The sequence below is a fragment of the Trichosurus vulpecula genome, chromosome 1 (assembly GCF_011100635.1).
Source record: "Trichosurus vulpecula isolate mTriVul1 chromosome 1, mTriVul1.pri, whole genome shotgun sequence".
NCBI lineage: Eukaryota > Metazoa > Chordata > Mammalia > Diprotodontia > Phalangeridae > Trichosurus > Trichosurus vulpecula.
The window spans coordinates 113678320-113693665 of record NC_050573.1 but is presented as its reverse complement, the minus strand read 5'-3'; the positions used below and the strand labels follow the sequence as shown (position 1 = coordinate 113693665).

General features: G+C 39.1%; 1 protein-coding gene across 2 annotated transcripts in view; it reads right to left on the bottom strand.

Annotated features, from left to right (window-relative positions):
• Positions 1-15346, bottom strand: part of WASHC5 (WASH complex subunit 5) — a 68205-nt gene that overhangs the window by 49742 nt on the left and 3117 nt on the right. Inside the window, exons 2-6 of one of the 2 annotated variants that reach the window (XM_036762561.1) lie at positions 7684-8119; positions 7053-7198; positions 5808-5892; positions 2670-2770; positions 6-198 (exon numbers count right to left, since the gene is read on the bottom strand). In XM_036762561.1, the coding sequence (XP_036618456.1) occupies positions 6-198; positions 2670-2770; positions 5808-5892; positions 7053-7198; positions 7684-7869 (711 nt within the window). In that variant the 5' untranslated portion in view covers positions 7870-8119. The remainder of the gene's footprint in view (positions 1-5; positions 199-2669; positions 2771-5807; positions 5893-7052; positions 7199-7683; positions 8120-15346) is intronic. The other variant, XM_036762568.1, reaches the window with a different exon arrangement.

Below are 15346 nucleotides of genomic sequence, written 5' to 3'. Positions count from 1 at the left end.
CCTACCTGGTTATAAATATCATCAGATCTTAATCGCCCAATAACCATGCTGACAAAAGTTTCACTAATGGGCACTCTGCCAAAGTAACTCTCTGGATAGTTGGGTGGTCTTTTGGCTCCTGGTTGACTAGAATAGCCTGTACTACGAAGCAGTTTGCAAATATCATCCATATTTGAGTCAGCAGAAGATCGAGCAGCACTGTCATATCACAATAGGAAACAAAACAGAAAATACTTTATATAGAAATCAGAAATTTTAATTCAAAAGAGTAGAAACCTAGTGCAACAGATTCAGATCTACTGCAAGTCAATTCACATACTTCAAACACAAAAACCAGGTCCAGTATCAGCCTGATGCAACATAACTAACTTATGAGGTGGGCACTGGTTCTGTCTTCCAATGTCAATATTTTACAATAACCAATGTTATTTAAAACAGCAAAACTTCACCATAAAATCTTTTAAAAATATGATGCAATATCCATTTCTTCCCCATAGAAGGCTGTTTCCTTCTAACAGAAGTCTTTAAAAACTTCCTTTTTCTAGGGAATCCCTTGAGTGTGAAATCCTACGTAGGCAGCAGTATGGACTAGATGACCACTCATTCAAGTGGACCAGATATTGTAAACCAAATGTCAGTAAGAACTACACAGGAAAAGATGATGTATTAATAAAAGGACTGGTAGCTGGCAACTGACTTAATTTAGAGAGATTCAAAAGGAGAAAAGATACATTTTCAAAATGAGATTTTAAAGGTTTCCCTCCCCTCCCCCCCAAAAAAATCCTACCAGGAATAGAGGTATAGTTGCTCACAGTGTGTTTCTAGGAAAATACATGGATTTTAAAAATTGGTTTCCAATGATACTAATGTGAATGAAATATAAGCTGGTGCTCATGGGATAAGTAAACATATCAACATATTGTCAACGACCAGTGAGGAAGGAAACTGCTTGGACAGGTGATCCTATATTAGCCCCCTACTCAAAAAACTCCAGAGGCTTCCTATTACCTCAGGATTCAAAGTAAAATCCTCTGTTTGGCTTTTAAAGCCCTTCATAACTTGGCCCCTTCTTATCTTTTCAATATTTTACACTTTATACCCGTCCACACACTCAACAATGGGCACTGGCCTCCTGGCCTCATTTCTACCTTCTGTTTGCCTTTAGGTCTCAGTTAAAATCCTATCTTCTGCAAGAAGCCTTAATGCTACTACCTTCCCTTTGAGATCATCTCCAGTTTACTCTGCACATATCATTTGTATTTGTTGGTCAGTTGTTTCATCTGTGTTTGACAAATTGTGACTCTATTTGGGGTTTTCTTGGCAAAGATACTAGAGTGATATTGCCATTTCTTTCTCCAGTTCATTTTATAGATAAAGAAACTGAGGCAAACTAGGTTAAGTGACTTATCAAGGGTCCCGCAGCTAGTAAGTATCTGAGGCCTGATTTGAACTCAAGTCTTCCTGACTCCAGGCCCAGAACTGATATAATATGGCATTTAGCAGTGATGGCTCAATAAAACCACAGTTACGTACTCTATTTTCAAATGCTCATGGGCCCAGAGATCTTGGCCGGAGATTGGTAAAAGCAAGGCTGGGATCACAGTAGACATGAAGAAGGCATCCTCCTGTGAGGAACCCCAGGAACCAAAGAGTGGAAGCAGACAGAAATATTTGGGTGAAGGTAAAAGAAAAGAGAAACGAGATTTTGTCCCTAGGATCGACAGACTGAATGGACTGAAAGAGGGAAAAGATGCAGAGTATAGGGAACAGACCCCCAGTCTGCCTCAAAAGCATGAAAACAGCAGAGACAGGGCCTTTATTTATTCAGACACCTGCAGGTTCTCTCTCTTCCCAAAACAGAGCAGCTAACAACTACTTGATCTGACGGTTGTATTCAAGGGTCTGAAAGGCTGTTAGGTGGAGAGGGGATTAGATTTGTTCCATTAGGCCCTGAAAGGTAGAGCCAGGAGCAATGGGGAGGTGGAGGGGGGGAGGCTAATGGAGGCTTGAGGTTAGGATCTTAACAATTACAGCCATCCCAAAGAGGGAAGGGTTGCCTGGGGAGGAGGTGGGGAATAGAGGGATGGGGACTGGCTTCCTCTCTGGAGGTCTTTAAGCAGAGACCAGTACCTTATAGTGGGGATTCCTTTTGTTTATGAGTTGGACTAAATTGCCTCTGAGGTCTCCTCTAATTCTTAAATCCTATGATTCTGTGATGACAGTTAAAAATTCCACAACTTCATTTACTGTGAGTTGGCAGAATGGACAGAGTGCTAGACCTGGAACCAAGGAGACCTGAGTTAAAATCTGGCTTTAAACTCCTACTAGCTGTGTGATGGTGAACACCATTTAGCCTCTCTCTGCAAACCATAAAGAGCTATATAAATGCTAGCCATTATCATTACTTGCTTAAGTTTTTGTACGAATAGAAATAAAGAAGTTAAAGATAAGACTTCCAAAATGCTTTAAAATAATTTGGTAAACAAAATTAGACCCAATTTGCTGTTTGATATTTTACCAGTGTCCCTCTCAGGACATATATGTTTTACTTTCACAAGGGTCTGGAATGGTGGGGCAAATCTTCTGTTGCATCTATTTTGGAACCATACAACATATGCTGCATTTTTTCAGCGGTTTTCTTTTCACAAACACAAGCCGAGCATAGTCACCTGTATCGATAGTAGGAAACCAACATCCTCTCTCTGACTTCGCCTTCGATCTTTTGATCAATAACCAAGAGCATGACCCCGTAGAGGTAGAGAGCTTCACACTAGCCAAAGAGAACAAGAATGACCGAGGTCAGATGATCTAAAGAACAGCATGCTATTTTCTTAGTGAAGGAATTTGACATTTTTTAAAGATCTTCTCATTCTCTTTTTCCCCTGGCGATCTCTGAGTTCTGATTCTCTTATACCCATTGACTTATTGGTCCTGAAAGGGGAGTCAGAATATTCCTTGCTCTCCACTGCAATTTCCAGATTCTCCCTCCTTTCCTCCAGTGAGATTCACTTTATGCAAATGTTACACCCAATTAAGATTCTGGTGGTTGCTCTTTATCAGTCCTCAAGGTACTCTCCATTTTTTCTCAATGAGTTTAATTGGCTCACAGTCTCTCCCTTCCAACTCCTGCCCTCATACTCTCCAACATCCACACTGATGTTCCCCTGAATGACCTAACTTAATAGTTTCTCAGCCTACTCAGTTCCCATGACTTCCATTCCACCTCAGTTATACACAGGGACATCTACACCCTTGACCTTGCCATCACTCACAACTCACTACCTCCATGACCATGAACTTTGAAAGCCCTTTGTCCAATTGTAATCTCCTGTTATTCCATTTCTTCCTAAGCTTTACTACTCTTTAAAAGTATTCTGGGATTCACTTTGACCTCCAATTCCTCCATCCTTCAGTCCCTTTCTAGTTTATCACCCTCCTTTGGCTATTACTCTCATCTCTTGCAAACATTGAGCCCCTTGGTGAACCAGGCCAAATCTATACTCTTCTTTACCAATGAATCACTTCCTTCACTGTCCTGCTGCCCCTCCTGACTGGCCAAAGCTCAACCTCTCAGTATTCCCACCATCATCCCTCTGGTTATTACTGATATATAACATACACTGATATACTCTATCCCCTGCTCCAAGCTTTTGTACTAGCTGTCCCCCATGCCTTGGATGCTCTCCTTCTTCACCTCGGCCTCTGCTGAATACTCGGTTTCCTTCAAGAACCACCTTCTTCCCTAGCTTTTCCATTTCCACCCCAAGGTTATCAAGAATCTTCATTATATGGGTTTTGTATATACTTATAAGTCTGTACATTGTCTCCCCTGATAGAATGTATTATATTGGGGAGGAGGGCCATTATAGAATATTATACATTCTCCATCAAAATGAGCTCCTTGAGCTCAGGAACTCTTTATTTTTGCCTTTATTTACCCAGTATAGTGACCGACTGATCCGCTCACCTCTACCCCTTTTATTCACAAGCTGCAGAAGAAAACTGGAAGCAGTCATGCAGTGGTGCTGACTGGGTATATTTAATCTCAACTGGGCAAGTTTCAGCAAGATAATTCTTCTATTCCTCAATCACTGATTCTCTATCCTTTTTATCACAACAGCCATTCCAAATCATTTCTTCTCTCCTCAAGCTCCAAGAGCATTTCCTCCCCAGCCCTACCCTCACAGGCTCACAGGAGGACCTCACTTCATACTTTAAAGAAAATTAAAGCCATTTGCTGAGAGCTCCTCTTTCCCAACTCATAACTCTTTGACATTAACCTTCCCCTTCCCTGCCCCTAGTTTCTTCTATTTTATTCTAGTTTTTGATGAAGAGTCCTCTTCTCCTAGCCAAGGCCATACTCTCCAGCCTTCTCTAGCATTTTGCTAGAGAATATATAATATGCGATAATGGCCCTCCTCCCTAATATAATATATAATATTCTAGAGTCATCTTGAACTATATCTTACCATTGAGCCCAGATGGCTCCAGAGGAGAGAGTGAGGCTGGTGACTTTGCACAGCCCTCCCTCACTTAAACCCGCGACTTGCATGTCATGGCATCACACTTCCTGATGTCACAGTGCTTTTTGAGAATAAAGGACAGACAACAACAACATGTAATATTCTATAATCTTTGTCCTTGCTAATGTCTTTCTAAATACTGGTTTCTTCCCTGCTGCCTAAAAACATGCCCAAGTGTTCCCCTATTGAAAAACCCTCACTAGATCTTGTCACATTCCTAATTATCTTCTCTATTTCTCTCCTCCTCAAATTTCTAAAATCAGATGTACCCTCAGTCCCTCTACTTTCTCTCCATTTTCTTCCAATCCTCTGCAGTCTAGTTTCTAACCTCATCATTAAACTGAAAATGCTTTTTCACAAGTTACCAATGATCTCTTATTTGCCAATTCTAATGGGCTTTTTTCAATTCTCATCCTTCCTGATCTCTTTGCAGCCTATGACACCATCGACCATATACTCCTCCTGGAAAATCTCTTTTTTGGGTTTTCATAACACTGCTAACTCTTGGTTTTCTTCCTACTTCTCAGAGTTCTTTTCAATCTCCTAACTAGATGATCACCTATGAGATGTCAAATATCTGTGAGTGTTCCCTGAGACTCTATCCCATACATTTTTCCCTTTTCTCTCTCTGTTAACTCACTTGATGACCTCAACAATTCCCATGGATTCAATGACAATTTCCATGCAGATGACTCCCAGGTCTTTATAACCAGCTCTCATTTCCCTCCAGAGTTCTAGTCATGGATATCCTATAGGCATCTTGAATTCAACATGTTCAAAACAGAACTTCTATTTCCTCCAGAACCTAATCCTCTTCTGAATTTTCCTTTTATTAATGAGGACACCACAATTCTTACAGGCACCCATATTTACAACCTTAGTGTTATCCTTGATTCCTCACTCTCACTCGCTTGAAGTATCCAATCAATTGCTGAATCTCCTTGTATCTGTCTTCACATCTCTTGAACATGTTCCCTTTTCTCCATCCACACAGCCACTTTTCTTATCGCTTCTTGCCAGGGTTATTTCAATAGCTGCTTAATTGGTCTCCATGCCTCTATTCTCCCCCGACTCCAATCCCTAGCATATGGTTGGTAATTAATAAATATTTGTTCAATTGACTTGGATCTGTGAAATCTGCCCTATATCTGCTGCCCAAATTGGAGCTTTAAGCCTTTACTGCATTTGATAGTCAAATATCTATGGTTTCAACTGAAGAAAAAAAATGATGCTGAATTAATACTGAAATAATTTTGCTTTATACGGTTAATATTAATAACTTACTAAAAGTTGCTTTCCATCTTCATTGAGCAGAACAGTTTCTAATGTCTGTTGAATATAAATTCCTTCACTGAGATCATCCAGATATCTAGAAGTGAAGACACAGAAAAAGTATTTGCAAAAGGAAGAAATCATAATTCTTTTCTTAAAAATGGTCAAGTATAGGGTTCTGAATACAGTAGGTACGTGATATTTATCTGATGAATTGAATTTCAAAGTGAGAAAGGCTAGAGTAGAGCCCAGACTTAGATTCTAAGGTCTCACGGATTGCAAGGTTGCCATGCTGGAAAGTGTTCTGTAGAAGGCCAAATAGAAAGTGAAAACAGAAACAGCTGGCTACGTGTTAAGGCTGGTGTTGATCCTGTATCTGTGTCCTGGAAACAATGACTGCAGAAGTCAGTGGTAGGGTCAGAAGCCCATATTAAGTTCAGGGCTGGGAGAGAACCCTGACTTCTCTATGCAGCTGCACAGACTCAAGTATAGGGCTGCAGGAGCTGGCACCTCTACTGGGGGAGTACCACAAACTGCCATTTATACCATTCAAATAGCCTAATCACAAATACCAAAATGCGATCAAATATAATTAGTTGAAAGAATGAATATTACATAAAATACAAGTATTCAACAGCTGAAGGAGAAACAAGAAGCTAATCTGAAAAATGTCACCTCGCCAACTTAAGGTTTTCTAAAGTGCGGAAAAAAACAATAGTAAATTAGAATATACTTATTCCATATTCAGATTACATGGTGCAATAAAAACAGCTTTAAACTTGGGAATTATATGATCTAAGTTAAAATTCTGGCTCTACCACTTACTACCACAGCTTTCTGATCTGAAAAATAAGGAGGATTGCACTAGATAACCTTTAGTGAGCTTTCCAGCTTTGGATCTAGGATCCTATGAATAGTACTCATGTTATGACTAGCTACAAAATAATATTACTAAATTTCTCAATGGAAAGAGAATTATATGAATTATATTATAGCATATATACTTAAATATATTAAAATTTATATTAAAGAGACTATTTATTATTTAAATATATTAAGACTTAATAAAATATTAAGAAGAATGCTGCTACAAAGAGTGAAAACATACTGATATCTGGGATAAACTAATTGTAAAGGGTCACCTGGTTAAATCAAGAAAAATGCCTGACTGTCTGAATTTTCTCTAGCTGTTCCTCTGCTCCTTGCTTCACAATATATAATTTATTAGAATGAAATTATGATTAGATTCATGAATACCTGTTTAAGTCTACAATATATTTGTGGACACTCTGAAAAGCTAAATAAAATCTTGTCACAATTTCTATGTTGTTTTCACGAAATTCTTCATCTAAATCCTGTAGGTCCGGTCTTGCTTCCAGTCTGCTTTCACACAACTCTGGACCCTGAGAAGAAGAACAATTTGCTATGAAGTCCAAAAGTACATTTGCTAGTAATGCAAAGTTTTTGACTAGTCTTATGAAAATTTGATCTTATGACCCTAAAAGACATATCAATAGTTTTAGGTAGAGTTCAACAATTTATGAAGATAATATCACAGTATTAAAAACCTCCTGTATATTCCTAGGTGAGAAACTTATCTACATTACACTAGGCATTAATTTATATTTAAGTTAGACTATTTCAATGTGAAATGCAATATTAATGTTTTCACAGGATTCTACTGTACTCTCACAATACACAACATATGCCTCTTCTAAACTGAAGGTCATTTTAAAATAGAGCTCAATATCTCTTTAAAACATTCAGAATATACCTTCTCTTTCACTGTCACCTCCTTTCCACAGAATTAGTCTTTCATTTTCCAAAGAAAGTGTACTTTAGAAGAAAAGCGATTACTTTAAAAATCTGCATGTGGATGAAGACTTACCTTAAAATAACTGAAATCAAAGATAATATCTCCATATTTCTGTTGGTCAGCACGATCTTTTAACCTGAAAACACTGGGAATGAATTCAGAGAGCCTTAAAAGTTCAGCAATGATGGCATTGCCACAGGACACAATCCTCAGACATGCCTGTCCACAGAGATTGTTTTCAGCAAGAAAATCCAACATTGTGAAGGCAGCCAGCTGACCCTTGGCTGAGCACCGGAAATGGTCTGGTCTTTTGCAGTTATGACCTACAGATCATCTGAAGAGACCTGGACTTCTTACAAATTAGATGCTCCATTAAAGTACCTGATTAAAAATGTATAAAAATCAATAACATTCCAGTAGAAACGTTGGAAGGCACAAAAAGAAAGCACGACATCTTCCTCCAAAATGCTGTTTTAAATTACTGACAGAATTCTTCGTATCCAGAGATCTGAATTGGGACATAAGGCCATATGTAAGTACTAAATCAAATCAAGTAACAAGAAACTATTTAGTACTGCTCTTTAATTTTAAAATGCGTATATTCTGTGCAATGCATTGTGATTGGCTCAGAAAGACAAGACAGATAAATAATAAATCCTGCATCCCCTCACAAGCTCAGTCTAGTTAGATAAGAGAATCACAGAATCTCAGAATTAGAAGATACCGAAAAGGCAAACCAGTATAATCCATATCTGAAGAAGAATCTCACCTATCATTTAGCCGCAACAAATAGTTTCATCTCGGCTCTGTTTAACTACCTGAAGTAATGAGGAAGCCATTATTTCCCAGGCCAGTCCTCTTTACTATTGAACAGCTGAAATAATCGCTAAATATCCCTACTACCTTCAACAGAAACAACTGCCAGTTATACTACACTTTGTTTACAAAGACATAGACCCAAATACAAATAATGCAAACTGGAACGTAAGAACAGAAGCTGCTAAGAATCAGGTTTTTTATGGCAATTTATGAATATGAATTAATGGTGGTACTCTAAACATTAAAACTTGGTCTGATGACCAACAACTGGATGTACTACATGAGGAACTGAATCATACTAATATGGTTATTCTCACTACAAAGGAAACTGGAAGACAAAAGGAAGTTACCAGTTAATGAATGGATGAAGCACGGTTTCTCCTTGGGGAAAGAAAGAAAGGCATGGAAGGCGCTAGTTTTTATCCTGTGTCCACAGGCAACAAGAAACATTATTTCACGGGAAATTTGGTCATCTATAACAGTGCTCTAAATAAACATTTACAAGAAGACTGCCACGGAGATAACTATAGGGAAAGTCTACGGTGACCTTGAGACATTCATTCCTTCAAATTAAATTGCCATACACTTCCACATCCTGTGATTTTAATGCAAGTATAGGTATTGGTGGATGGTTAAACATCTTGGAAAAGATGATTCAGGAGCAAGCCTTTGGTAACCCAAAAGCTTCAGGCTACATGGAAGCCTTCTGCCTATATAGCTCATGAATATTTTCTTCAAGGGAAGAGTTAAAGGACGCTAGGCTGGGTGAGGACCAAAGAACGTCACAAAAATGATACTGATTATACTTTAATGGAGAGGAAATTACTGGTTATTGATGTTAGAGTAATTTCTGAATCAGCTGTTTGTGCACAGTTGGACCACTTACTGGCTAGAGCAAAAACCAAAATCAATACTAAATTAGAAAAATAAACATGAGAAGATAATGGTGTGCAGCTGAGAAACCCTAACTTGAACTTTTTAGGCAAGTTTGCTGACAATGAAAAACGGGAAAAGGATACAAGGACATGCAATGACAAAGTATGACCATTTTCCAAGGAAGTGTAACCAACATAAATCAATTGCCACAATGAACACTTACAGAGCCTAGAAACTGCTTCAGCCAGCAAACATTTGATTTCTTTAATGAACTGTGAAATATGGTGACTAAGAATACCACAAACTTAGAATATAATTCATTTGTAAAATACTATGGTTGAAGATGGTGGAAAATGATCAGGATCACCTTGCAAAACAGTGAGAAACAGGGGAAAACAGTGTTTACCGAAATCTTAGTGATGAACTGAAATAAGCCATATTATCTCAAAGGCATTTGAGGATTAAATTGGAAGACAAAAACAAGTGGATAAAAAGTAGAAAAGACCCGTAAATTTTTTTTTTTGGTAAAAAAGTCCTTTCACTATCACAGTCCCTGATACTTTTTAAAAGTAATACTCTAAAGAAAACAAAAATGGGAGGGGCAGCTAGGTGGCACAGTGAGTAGAGCACTGTCCCTGGAGTCTGGAGGACCTGAGCTCAGATTCAGCCTCAGACACCTGTCACACTTACTAGCAATGTGACCTTGGGCAAGTCACTTAACCACAATTGCCCTGCCTTCTCCCCTCCAAGAAGAGAAAAAAAATGTGAAGAGGCAACTGGTGTCTGGGCCTGAAGTTAGGAAGACATGAGCTCAAATCCAGCCTTAGACACTTAATATATGTGTGACCCTAGGTAAGTCACTTATGTTCTCTTTTTCTCAGTTTCCTCAAATGTAAAATGGAGATGATAACTGCTTCTGCCATCTCCCTCTCCCAGGTTAAGGTCAAATGAGATGTTTGTAAAAAGTGCTTAGCACAGCGTCCAGCACACAAGCAGAAATGCTTATTCCCTGTTACCCCCACTGTCTCAAACAACGGCAGGCACCTCAGAAACGCTGAGGTGAGCTGAACTACAGCAGCCCACATCTTTACAGTCACACGATTGACTGAAATGTGGGAAAATACAGGTTTCACTTTGCTTGTTTACTATTTTAAAAAAAACGCTGCCCTGAAAGCTCTCCTATAAGATGGCTCCCATGCACATTTCAAAATTATAATATTCTCTGAAAGATATAACAGAGATAATTATGTTTGATGTCTTTCTGATTATATCAAAATAGGCATAAAACAAGGAGATTCATATTTATCAAAAGTTATTGCCACCGACATGGAAGACATGTGACTTAGACTGCAAGTGGAAGAAGGATTCCTTGTAAACAGTGAAGCCTCTGTTCATAAATGATCTTATGATGATTACATCAAATCCTGGTACATTGCAGAACCTCCTAGAGAAGCCTTAGAGTTTCTTAACAGAATTGGCCTAATTATCCATGCAGGAATAGCCAAGGGGATAAAGAATGCCTGTGTTCCAGACTATGCTATGCAGTTAGATAGACAACTTGTGGAGCCAGACAGACAACTCGTGGACCAAGACTATCTTGCAAAGATGCTGTAGATGGACAATGAGAGGGGTCTAGACTGGGCTGGACTGTTTTTTACAAACTGCAATGCTTTTAAAGACCAAAACTTTCCCCTGAATTGAAGGCCCGCCTTTTTAACATAATTATTCTGTGAGGTGGCTGCATAGTGCAGTGGATAAGAGTACTGGGCCTGGAGTCAGGAAGATCTGTGTTCAAATCATCTTTCAGATACTTAATATCTATGAGACCCTGGACAAATCATTTAGCCTCAATTTCCTCAACTTAATGTTGTGCGGTTGTATCTGACTCTTTGTGACCCTATTTGCTTTTGTTTGTTTTTTGACAAAGGTACTGGAGTGCCTAGAAAGTTCTAGGTCATTCAAATGGCAATGGAGAGGTACATCATGGGCATGGAGAGCCTGTCAACAGGCTGTCACATACTATAAATAATGGGTAAAATGAATGTAAACGTAAAATGAAAGGAGAAACAATGTAGAGCAGGGTTGTCCAACCTTAGGTTTTTATTGAAACAACAGACAATATATTTTGATTTGCCATTTTAGTGAGAGCTCTGCAGTAGCTCAGCTTCATTTACTAAAGCATTTACGTAAATTTCTATGCTTGTAGGTTGGCCACATAAATCACACTGCTGGTTGCATTTTGGACAGCCCTGATGTAGAAGATATAATCACAAAGATGTATGAGTAGAAGAGGAAGTCAGTGTAGTAAGTGTAGGCTAAGTTATGGAAAGCATGTAATCCATCTAACGATGTTAAGAAATTTCTCCTTCTAAGACAATTGCATGCAATCTCTTCCTTTCTACTGGTTTTTTCCTTGCTCCATAAAAATAGGCTCAAATCTTCCCCACTCATCTACCCTCATTAGATCCTACCATCCCCTCTAGCTTTCATCTTATATCTCTTCTGAGCCAAATTCCTGGAAAATGTTTTCTGTACTCAGTGACTCCATTCTCTCTCTTAAAACCTCTCCAACAGACCTCATCTTTTTACTGAAACTGTTGTCTCCAAAGTTAACGAATGATCATTTCGCTGCCAAATCTAATCTCTGCAGAATGTGGCACTGCTTACTATTTCCTCCTGCGTATTCTCTCCTCTCTGGGTCAGTGGGCCACTACTCTCTCTCAGCTCTCCTCCTACCTGTCAGAACATTCCTTCTTAGTTTTCTTTGCTGTATCTTTATCCATGTCAGCCTCCCTAACTGCAGGTGTACTGCAGGCTCAGTCCTAAGCCCTCTTCTCTTTTTTCTTTACAATCTCTCATTAGCTGATCAATTAGCAAGTATTTATTAAGCAACTACTATGAGTCTGGCACTATGCTAGATTCTGGGGCTACAAATATAAAGACTGAAATAATTTTTACTCTCAAGGAAGCTGAGGTTCTAGTGAATGGTGACTTCATCAGCTCCTACAGAGTCAATTATCATACCTATGCAGATGACTATCCAGTTCAGCTCTATCTTTTGAGCTCCGGTCATACAATATGAACTATCTAATGGACATTTTCAACAGGATGTCCCATTCTGGACAGTTCAACTCAGCAAGTTCAAAGCAGAACTCCTTATTGTTTTCCCCTAATCCTACCTTCTTCTGAACTTCTCTATTACTCTATTGCGATCACCATGCTTCTATACATTAAGGTTAATGATTGGTATCATCTCCTCACTCTTGCTCATCCTAAATATCCAATCAGCTGCTGAATCCTGTCACTTTTATTTACACAATATTTCTCAAACATCTCCTCTTCTCTCCACTCACTCAGGTACCACCTTAATTCAGGCCTTTATCAACATCAAAGCCTTTTGGACTATAGCAATAGCTTCGATTTGGTCTCTCTGCCCAAAGTCTCTCCTCACTCCAATCTGTTTCCCAGAGCTGTCAAAATGATTTGCCTTAATTACAGATCTACTCCCATCCCCACGCCACAATAAACTCCAGTGGTACCCTGTTACCTTGAAGATTAAGTACAAATTCCTCTTTGTTATTTAAGCTCTTCAAAACCTTCTTATCTTTCCAGTTTCATTACACATGTTCTTCTCCATGAATAATGGCCTCTTTCTATTCTACACACATAGCACTCCACCCCCCACTTAGCTGCTTCTTAAAATCTCTGGTTTTCTTCAAGATTTGGTTCAAAGGACATTGCAGGTGGCTTTCCCCAGCCTACTCAGGTGTTAATGTCTTCCTCTCTAAGGTTATTTTATAATCTACTTTGTATTTTCTATTTAGCCATATTTGCACATGTCTCTCTCTTTAGGATGTAAGCTCCATGAATGTTAGTATTGCTTTTGCTTTACCCAGCATTTAGTATAGTGCCCAGCACATATTAAGTGCTTCCTCTGATGCCCCTTTTCTCTCCTCTGACAATGCCATCACACTGGTGCAGGCCCTCATCCCCTCCTGACTAGACTACTGCTGAATAGCCTGCTGGTGGGTCTACCTGCTTCAAGTCTCTTCCCACTCCAATCCTTCCTCCATTCAGCCACCAAAATGATTTTCCTCAAGGGTAGGTTTGACCACAGCACTCCCTTACTTAAAAAACCCCAGTGACTTTCTATCACCTCCAGGAGCAAATATAAAATTCTGTCTGGCATTCAAAGCCCTTCAGAACCTAGCACCCTCCTACACTTCACTCATACTCTTTAATCCAGTGATAGTGGCCTCTGGGCTGTTTCACAAACATGACACTATTTCTGGGCTCCAGGCATTTTCTCTGGCTGTCCCTCATACCTGGAATGCTTTCCCTCCTCATCTTTTCCCACTGGCTTTCATGGCTTCCTTCAAGTTCCAACTAAAATCCCATCTTCTACAGGATGCCTTTCCCAACCCTAGTTCTAGTTTCTTTCCTCTCTTAATTATTTCTATTTATTCTGTACACAGCACATTTGTACATAGTTGTTTGTTGTCTCCCTGATTATTTTTTAAGGTCCTTGAGGGTCCTACTTGTTGAGTCTTTTCAGTTGTACCCAGCTCTTTGTGACCCCATCTGGGGTTTTCTTGGAAAGGATACTGACATGGTTTGCCATTTCCTTCTTCAGCTTTTACAAATGAGGAGATTGAGACAAAGAGGGTTAAGTGACTTTCCTAGGGTCACACAGCTAGTTTAGTGTCTGAGGCCACATTTGAATTCAGAACGATGAGTCTTCCTGACTCCAGGCCTGGCACTCTATCCACTGTGCCATCTAGCTTCCCTCCTTGAAGGCAGAGATTGTCTTTTGCCTCTTTTTCTATTTTCAGAACTTAGCATGATGGCTGGCAGATAGTAGTAGGCATTTAATAAATGTTTAATGACTCAATGACCTAATAAATGCTTGCTCACTGGAGAAAATGGTGGGGGAAGATTTTTCTTTCTTCTACCTAAACTTAAAATAATTTGTCTGTTGTGGTTAGGATTTGTCAGGAAGTTGTGAGTTTGTTTCAATTCTGATGTTGATAGCTTCTTGCTAATTTTTTTTGCAGATGGAAAAACTTAAAAATATAAAACTGATACGCAACAGTAACTTATTTACATTTTAACAATTTACACTGTTCCTCCTCTGCCACAGATATCGCCTATGTAACCAACGTGCTGAATTTCCCCAACTAAGCATCTATTCATTCAAATCAGTTATCCAAATCCTCATTATCAGCTGAGAACCTAGTCCTAAAGAGGCAACTGACACTCTAAAGGGCTGTGTTTAGGATTTTCTTTAAAGACAACAAATTACTCTGCAACCTCCCCAAAAAACACAGATAATTTTACAAGGGATTAAAAAAAAGTTTTAGTGTCTTCTGAGCTTAACCTCAGTCTAACACTAAGGGGAAGCAATAATATTCTGCCCCTTGAGGAAATTTTGCTGTTTTCTAGGGATGGGGAATAACCCCAATGATTAGTTTCCTAAATTCTAGAAGAAATCTTTATAATTATATTTATGCTAATTGGAATGCAAACATCCTGCCGCATGAAGGCTACAAAAAAAAAATCACCCAACTGTTCTGACTGGGGCCACAACAAATTTATGTTACATAACCTCAACTGGGCCCTCACTGTTGCTAGGCAATCTTACTATATCTACCTTATGAAGTCACTAACCCACTCTCCACAGAGGCTTGTCCAAACCTTTTTATCCCTCCTCAAGCCTCCCATGGCTTCCCTTCACCCCACTCTCTCATCTGAGAATCATGCCTCATATTTTATAGAAAAAAATTGAGGACATTTGCCATGAACTCCTTCTTTTCCTCTCTTCCTCATCTCCTGCCAGGTGCCTTCTGCCACTATTTCTTCCATCACTCTTGTCTCACATGATGAAGTGCTCATACTTCTTATCATGGCTAAACCCTCTACTTGTTCAAGTAATCCCACTCCATCCCATCTCCTCTAAGACTGTCCCCAATGTCATCCCCACTCTCACTTATTTTCTTATTTTTTAATGATCATATGGCAGCTTTTATTTCACCACACCAAA